Source organism: Leptinotarsa decemlineata, unplaced genomic scaffold (assembly GCF_025532065.1).
Source record: "Leptinotarsa decemlineata unplaced genomic scaffold, Ldec_3_MD MMD2_tig00026369_RagTag_RagTag, whole genome shotgun sequence".
Classification (NCBI taxonomy): domain Eukaryota; kingdom Metazoa; phylum Arthropoda; class Insecta; order Coleoptera; family Chrysomelidae; genus Leptinotarsa; species Leptinotarsa decemlineata.
The window spans coordinates 6952659-6961786 of NW_027412709.1; the positions used below are offsets into that span (position 1 = coordinate 6952659).

At 34.0% G+C, this 9128-nt stretch overlaps 1 protein-coding gene across 1 annotated transcript in view; it reads right to left on the reverse strand.

Annotated features, from left to right (window-relative positions):
- Positions 1–1760, reverse strand: part of Pvr (PDGF- and VEGF-receptor related) — a 105843-nt gene extending 104083 nt beyond the window's left edge. The window contains exon 1 of the mRNA XM_023174138.2: positions 1602–1760. Coding sequence (XP_023029906.2) covers positions 1602–1668 — 67 coding nt within the window. The 5' untranslated portion in view covers positions 1669–1760. The remainder of the gene's footprint in view (positions 1–1601) is intronic.
- Positions 1761–9128: the final 7368 nt, after the last annotated feature.

Sequence of the window (9128 nt, forward strand, 5' to 3'; positions counted from 1 at the left end):
GTCTATCAGTAACACAGTAACAGGTATCTTTCCAAGAGCTACTTGCTTGTTTGGAATGAAGTTACTTTTTTCTTGAGTATATGAGTATAAAAATCAAAGAGTGCTATATTGCTGAATAGAGAATTGAAAACCCGTTTGAACGCGGTATCATACGCAACCCCCTTCCATTTACAATTTTTACAACCTCTTTTACCCCTAGCGGGATAAATAAAGTTTGGTGGTGCAGCCAGGAAACGACTGAGTCTTCTCCTCAAGAGCCGGGTACCTTATAAAACCGCCTTGCATAAATTCTTGAGCGACGTACGCAGAATCGGTCTCGGGGGGGGGCAACCCTTCCATGAGCAGGTTAGCAAACGTTTGCAGTCAAGTGATGATTCACCAAAACCAAAGGCGAAAAAGCCCTGCACGGCTGAATGTAAGGCATCGTCAGGTGTAGCTGACGTGCAAAAACCCTCATATGGAAAAGTTGTCGTGGGTATCAAGGTGGGAATCTTGCAACTTGACTATCCGAGTACCTACCCCAATAACGATGAAATAGCACAGCATATACTTTGTGCCTGCCCCGCTGGGGACCGAATCAGGTCCCCAGACTGACCTGACCTGAGAGACCACTCACCATACAAACTTATCGGCTTCGTTAAGAAGCTGGGTCTACTTGGCCGATGGCGAATATGTGTGAGCCACAATAAACCCTTGCGTGTTGCGGTGGAGGGTCGAATATGCCCACTCTCTTTGGACCTAACCTTACCCCTAGCGGGTAAGAATTTTTCAGAATTTTTCATTTGCATTCATGGTAAAAAATAAATTTGCCCGTTACTTAAGGACATCACTGTATATATAAAACTGCGTTTTTTACTGAAGAAGTTTTCCGATACTTCATGTATTCTATTTGCAGGAATTAATTGATCGAAGTGGGTTCTAGAAAGTTTCTGAGGTAGGTACATAAAATGAAAATAATTTTCAGTGTTGAAATTTTTTTCATGCACTTTACCGGCCTATCTTCAATGTGTCATTCGATTTTCTGGAATGCCATTGACAGGGCAGAAATCCCTAAATAACTATCTCATCCATAAGGAGCAATTGAATTTTTTTAAAGTACTTATGTGGTAGATTTTATTGCATTTGTCTGAAAAAAAGCCAACAATAACGCTTCGTTTCAATAATGCCTCTGCAATAAAAAATATTGAGCATTACTCAGTTCAGGAGATAAAATACAATTTGGAGCTTCCGAAATAATGACACTATTTAAACTAAATTTACAATAACAGTAATTAAATTAAAGTAATACCATGAACGATGGAGCGACACACTGTTGACTGAAAATGCTCCAGGGATTATAAGTAATGATCGCTGTTTGCCTTGAAAATTGGAATCGATGTAGGTATGATTTTACCATACACCTCGTCCACATGCGATTCAAGTGGATCATCTCCAAGGAAATATAGAGATAATGAAAAATGTAAACATTGATCTATGGTGAATTTTCAGTTGATATCGAATAATTTCGGAACAGGTAAATCTCATTTAAACAACGAAATATAAAGGCAAATAATTCATTCCAAAAATTATGGAACAATTTTCATTTACACATTCTGACTCACCTGCCGAGTATTCCAAAATAAAAAGCATGAAAACTGTGAGGAGCACTGATTCACTTTGTGAAAACATTTTTCTTGACGCAATATTTTTGAACACAATGTCACATATTTTGTACGCGCTTAATTCCGCGCGCGGATGTAAAGAGACTGACTGTCAACAGGAGGTGTAACCACGCTCTGTGAAAGTGAGATAAGAGTGTAAAGATATTTCGATCCTTAATTGTAGACAACCTTCATTACGGCTATTGATGTTACATCATAGACCCAGAGCTGCATCATTCAATATTAAAAAAACTAATTAATACAGTTTATTGCATGATTTTTACTATAAAGGAATTCACAAAAACCGCGACATGTGTTTCGCTATACAATAGCTTCCTTAAGCTTAAGGAAGCATGGTAGAAAATGAATTTACCCGTAAACCTCAGGATTTCATTGTATATATAAAAACTACATTTTTTACTGAAGAAGTTTTGCGATATTTTATGTATTCTATTTGCAGGAATTAATTGATCGAAGTGGGTTCTAGAAAGTTCCTGAGGTAGGTAAATAAATTACAAATATTTTTTTTTGTTGAAGTTTTTTTTTGTCCTTTACCGGCCTATCTTCAATGTATTATTCGATTTTATGGAATGCCATTGACAGGGCGGAAAGGACTAAATACCCATTTCATCCACAAGAAGCAATTGAATTTTTTCAAAGTATGAGGTAGATTTCATTGCATTTGTCTGAAAAAATACAACAGAAACGCTTCGTTTCGATAGTGCCACCTATGGCCTGCAATGAAAAATATTGAGCATAACTCAGCATAACTTTGAAAAATATATGCATTTTTCACTGTTTCCGAATAGAAAAGAATAATGTATGCCTATTACAAATGCAAAATGCTGCCAGACTGCCAAAACAAAATTCTGATGAAACTAATAACTATGTTTATTTATATAGGTACGTGAATTAATACCATTATTTTTAGCATTATAGTATTTCAATTTGGAATATTTACATAATAATAAATAGGTATATTCATTCGAAAATATATTAAGTATAGGCAAAAATTATGATATGTTTTTCATCAGATGAATCCGACTGATCTTCAATGAATGTTATGATTAACGCTTCTATAATTTTCCTAGCTGAATATTCTGATTGTAACATGCTGTCCTCTTCTTTCAAAACATGTTCAATACATTTTAGCAATTTTTCGGAATCGACAATTTTTAAGGACCCCTCAAAAAATAACATCTTCCATTTTGAGTGCCATGTTTTTTTTTGCAACAAAACCTTTCACTACCCTCCCTTCGATACGAGGGGGGTTAAGTTAGTAATGATAAGGGAGCAGATGCAATAAAATAATATTTGGTTTCTGTGCCAATTTGATGGCTACATATTCCGTGAAAGGGGATTCATTCCAATATACTTTGAACAATAGTTTATTCAATCTCATAAAACAAAATGTAGGGTGCCTCCAGAGGCTCCAATAAATTCAAGACATCGCCAGAACACTTAATGACACGACCAATGCGTAATAATGACCAGATTCAACGCCAGAACCACAGTGAACAATGACTGCATGAAGATTAGGAAATGCTAGTTAGAGTTCTAGAAAATCACATACATTTTTGCTACCTATTGAACATTTACTACAAAGTAAACAAGTGACTCAACCTCTGACGAAAGCACCAAACTCTTACAAAGTATCGAAATAGACGAACTTTTCAATCTAGCAGACCACTATTAAAATCTCCATGCAGTCATTGTTCAGTGTGATTTTGGCGTTGAATTTGTTCATTATTACGCTTTTATCAAAGACGAAACGGAATCGTTTAAGTTTGACAATAGTTGTGTCACTTAGTGTTCTGACGATGTCTTGAATTTGTTGGAGCCTCTAAAGACACCTCACATTTTGTTTTATGAAAGAGAGGACATTGGCAGATCAAGATATTCAGATGATGTGGTGCTGCAGGTTTTTTCGGATTTTTCTGCAACTGAAACAGCAAATGCACCACTGGAATCAATAAAGTCGCCCCGGAGCACCAATTAACTTTTGTTATTATTTGTATTACTTTCTCGTTGACTGAAGTTTTTTCGATCATACTTTCACCAAATTGTATATTTTTGATGAAGCTACTAAATGGTATAGGTACATACGCTTTTCTCTATGCATTAGTATTAGTTAATATTTTTTTAAATTTCCTGGAATAATAGCTTGCATCATTCATCACAATCAGAGAGTAAGGTGGAATGTTTTACCTTTGCTCAAAATATTCTTCAACACATCGCGATTCATGTCGTATCTACAGTACAACCAGGTAAACTTTTTATCGGGGAAACATTTGAACCAAATAATTCATAGGTGTACAAATTGAGTGACATTCAAAATTCTGAGGGTATAGTTTCAAAATGCTCGAATGTATAACCACAAATTGTAAAAAAATGCCGGTAAAGATGTTAGCACTGAAATGTTATTATTTGCGGAAGATTGTTCAAAATCATGTATTTTATGATATTCAATGAAATGCCCGATTCATGCATTTCATGCATACATTACTGTAGTAAATGTTCTCAGAAAATGCAAAAAATCGAAAAAATCCTCGAATTCGAAAATTTTGTTTCAATCATTATGTTCAATTCCATCAAAAAAATGTGATGGCTGCAATTTTATTCAGTTTAAAAGTTTATTCATTGAATTATAGTTACATTCATATCATAGAAAATTTCATTAAATATAAATATACATGTGAATCGTACTATTGAATTTAGATACTTCATTCTGATTAAGTTATTAATTATATTTTTTTTTTATATTATAAATACCTTATGTTGAATTTTATTTACCTATTCATCAGTTTTTGTTTCTTTGATGGCATTATTTCATCGTTAGATTCGACAAACCTTTCCGATTGTAGTTGATCTTCGAAATCTTTCTCTTCGTCCCCAATATTATTATTTCCAATGTACATCGGTTCTTCATCCACAATTCCATCTTCCAACTTCCTCGTAGGGTTTTTCTTCCATATTGAAGCAATTTTCAGAACCATGACAATTTGTGCATAATTTGTGCATTTTAAACCATATTATCGACAGCCAAATCTTCACAACTGCAGCAAATAGTTTCGAGCAATACTTTCGGAATTAATTTCTTTTTTGTAAATTTGGACATGATGTTGCTTCCAGCCCCAATCTGTTGCTATCAGTTCGTTACCAAACCAAGTTTGAAGCTGATATAATATGCCCTGTAACAATGTTGTTCTGCTGCTCCTTCTGTGAGTGGGAGGTTTGCCAAAATGAGAGATAATTTAATTTTTGTCAAATGATATTTTTGAAATCCCAATTGATTCAGTGTTATTTTTTCATTTTTGCATAGATAAATAGATTTGATTAATTGTAATCCATTTTTTATAACTTCTTTACTTGCATCTTCTTTATAATATATTTTAGCGTCTAATATTGAATTTACGATACTTTCCTTACCTTTTCCGGCAAATCTATATGTTCTATCGCAACCAAAAAACTATGCAGAAATGCAACAATATTTTTAAAGTATTGATGTTTGAAACTATTAGACGTTAAAAATAGATCCTTTACATTATCAGAACCTGATGTGAGAAAATAAATGTCATGGATATATGAATTTCATTGATTCAAAACGACCAAAATATCAATATTTCGACACACAGCAATGACAGTGTCTCTGGCAATTTATATCAAGGTCTTAACTGTTTCAGCGTCAGCATCTTCTTCTACTTATTTACAAGAAAACCCTTGTGACTGTGATCATTTCATTGAAGTTTTTATTATTGTGTCCTTGTTTTCCTCGTTAGGACTTGTAGTTTTGCCGGAAATCGAGACAAACCATTATTTACCCTAAAAAACTCACTCGTGCCACTTCCCGAACTCAGATCGCCCGTAATTTATTTTTTCTTTCATTTTTATCACATTTCCCTCAATTTCTGATGGGTTTCATCCTACTATTATTTGTTTTCACTTTTTACCATTTTTGAATGCTTCAGCCCTGAACTATACAGCGTATACAGTTGTGTTTACTACAGTATATACAGCGTGACTCACGGTCGATGGTAGGTTAGACCACCTCTCACATTTCCTTACCTGTTCTATCGATCTAAAATATTTTCAGCATTGCGGCGTTGCCACTTCTATCAAAATGTCCTAGCAATTATATTTTTTTAAATGGAACACTCCGTATATCAATACATTTTTGGAATCGCTCTAGTATTTTAATACTTTTTTGTTGATAATGTCCTATACCTATCTCTATCTGTTTTAGAGATAAAAAATAAATTGTGCTAAATATGGTCCAAAAGATAGCCTTAATTGAAATTAAGTACATCAGTACTCTCAATTCATGAAAAGTTGATATTTTGATGATAGTTTGGACGAATTCGAAATATTCAAATAATACCAAGAAATCGACTCCATATCATACAGGCCGTGCTAAAATTACTATTATTTCCATTGTGCATAAAAGTAGTCGAAAGTTCATTTTGTATATTACTGTATATTACTCGATAAATTGAAAGATGGTGAAAAATGCTTCAAGATGATATACATGTCCTCATACCTAAATCGTCAAGTTTTCTTAATAAAGCCGTTTTTGTGGAAAAATAGTCATTCACGTTTTACCTTAAAGTGTTGAAAGTGGCATTTTATTTTGTGAGTGGGGACTATTGCAAAACGAGCGTCAGCAAGTGGAGCAAACTCACTCACTTGTATAACGTTACTGCTGATAATAAAAAAATCTTAGGGTCCATGGGATTTGAACACACGATCTTTGGATTACAAGGCATATGTTACAACGACATACGCCAACTCACGTTATTTTAAGGAGGATTGTTGGTTAGTCATGAAGGACTTTCTACAGTTGGACCGAATACTACTTCGTCATCGTCAGTAACTTCACAGGCTTTTAATATTACCAATAGCTCGAACTGCATATGTGAACTTTTCTAAATGATTTTTTGGTAGGTGTTCTGATTGAAGTGTTTCTATCAGAGATTTTCAATAACAGTTGTACAAAAAATAATTTTTAAAGAATTTGATTTCTAGGTAGCCGTGGAAATATCAAGCTTATGACAGTTTGGTGACTTTTATAAGTAATTGATAAATGGTTATTGACGGTGTTTCAAAAAATTGCCAAAAATGAATGCAAATATTGATTATTCAAACGAAGTTCTTATGAAATTATTTATTATACACGGACAGTGTGATCAAATCATGGCCAGAACTTGTAGAAAATTCAACCAAATGTATCCTGAATTAACACCAATGAACGAGAGGAAGTTTGTAAGATTACAAAATAATTTCCCTATGTAATGTTGAAGGCGCTCTCAACATGGAGCCATACCATGTTGAAAGCGCCTTCAACATTACCAAAACCTGTTACTTCAAATGAGGACAATACTGTTAACGTTTTGGCATATCTTTATGCATATCCAGAAGCTTCCATTCGCGGTGCAGAAAAATATTTAGGTGTATCACATGCTTCAGTACAACGAATTTTGAAAAATCACGGAATGCATCCGTATAAATTTACCAAAGTTCAAGCTCTAAAAGCAGACTTCGAACGTAGAATGCATTTTTGTGAATCCCTTTTGATTCATAAACAGGAAGATCGGGAATTTTTGTCAAAAATAATTTGGAGCGACGAATCAAAATTTACGAGAGATGGTATGTTCAATAGAAGGGATAAATATTTTCGGGCTGATCATAATTCTTATGTTACAAAAGAAATGGGTTTTCAAGAAAAATTTGACCTGAATGTTTTCTGTATTCTGAAGAACAATAGAATTAGCTTTTTTTATTTATAAAGACACACTGAATGCAGAGAGATATCTCCAAATATCAAGGACGACTGTAACAGATTTTCTTGAAAATTTGCCTTTGAAGGAATATAGGAATTCGTGGTTTCAACTGGACGGAGCGCCAGCTCATTCCACCCAGGAAGTTTCCAGGAAACTTGACGAACTCTTCGACGATCGTTGGTTCAGGCGTTTAGGGCCGTGGGATTGGCCACCGAGATCACCCGATCTCACGCCACTTGACTTTTTTATGGGGTGCCTATCAAAAAAGAATTGCGACGGCGAATAGTGCGGAGTATTGAAGATCTGGATTCCCAGGAAATTGAAAAAGCAACCACAAGTCGCGTAAAAAAACATTTTAAAGTGTTTAGAATGTAATGGACAACATATTCAGCATTTATTGTGAAAATGTGATATTTTGTTTACAATTTTGTCATTTTGAATCGTCCTATTCTGTTATTGTCCGTACTTTCACATGTTTAAGCCCACAAAATCTTACTTTTCACCTAGAAATGACTGTTTTCTGGTACAGTTGTTCCCTGGAAACTTTGAGCCATAGTTAAGGAAATTATTTTGTAACCTAACAAACTACCCTCTCGTTCATTGGTGTTAATTCAGGATACATTCAGTTGAATTTTTCACAGGTTCTGACGATGATTTGATCACTTTGTTCATGTGTATCAATAATTTCATAAGAACTTCATTTGAATAATCGATATTTGCATTCATTTTGGAAGATGCTTCGAAACACCGTCGATAACTTTTTGTAAATTACTTATAAAAGTAACCGAACTGCTATAAGCTTGATAATTCCACTGCTACCTAAATCCAAATACTAAAAAGAAAAATAATGTTTCTAGAAGACTTTATTGAGAAAACTTGACGATTTAGGTATAGAGACATGATATATCATCTTGAAGCATTTTTCACCATCTTTCAATGTACCGAGTAACATACAGGGGGTTTCATTTGAAAAAATGAACTTTTGACTACTTTTATGCACAATGAAAATAATAGTAATTTCAGCACGCCCTGTATGATATGGAGTCGATTTCTTGGTGTTATTTGGATATTTCGAGTTTGTCCAAACTATCATCAAAATATCAACTTTTCATGAATTGAGAGTACCTACTGATGTACTTAATTTCAGTTAAGGCTATGTTTTGGACCATATTTAGCACAATTTATTTTTTATCTCGAAAACAGATAGAGATAGGTATAGGACATCATTAACAAAAAAGTATTGAAGTATCAGAGCGATTCCAAAAATGTATTAATATACGGGGTGTTCCATTCAAAAAAATAAAGTTGCTAGGACTTTTTGATGGAAGTGGCAACGCCGCAATGCTGAAAATATTTTAGATCGATAGAACAGGTAAGGATATGTGAGAGGTGAAATTTTCAGAAAAATCATGCTTTGCGTTTTCCAGAAACGTCTAACCTACCATCGACCGTGAGTCACGCTGTATAACCTAACCTAAATTATTAATTAAATAAATTATTAAAAAAATAAATGAAAATAAAATATGTCTGACAGTGATAATTTATGAAGTGAGATTGAGCAGCCTCCTGCGAAGAAAACAAAATGACACTACGACACACTGTCAAACCATCAGTAAGTTAATTATACTTTTTAATCAAAGTGTGCATATAATCTCTCTTGGTAGATTTAAATTCACACATAGCATAACATATTTTTAAATTTACTGATAAA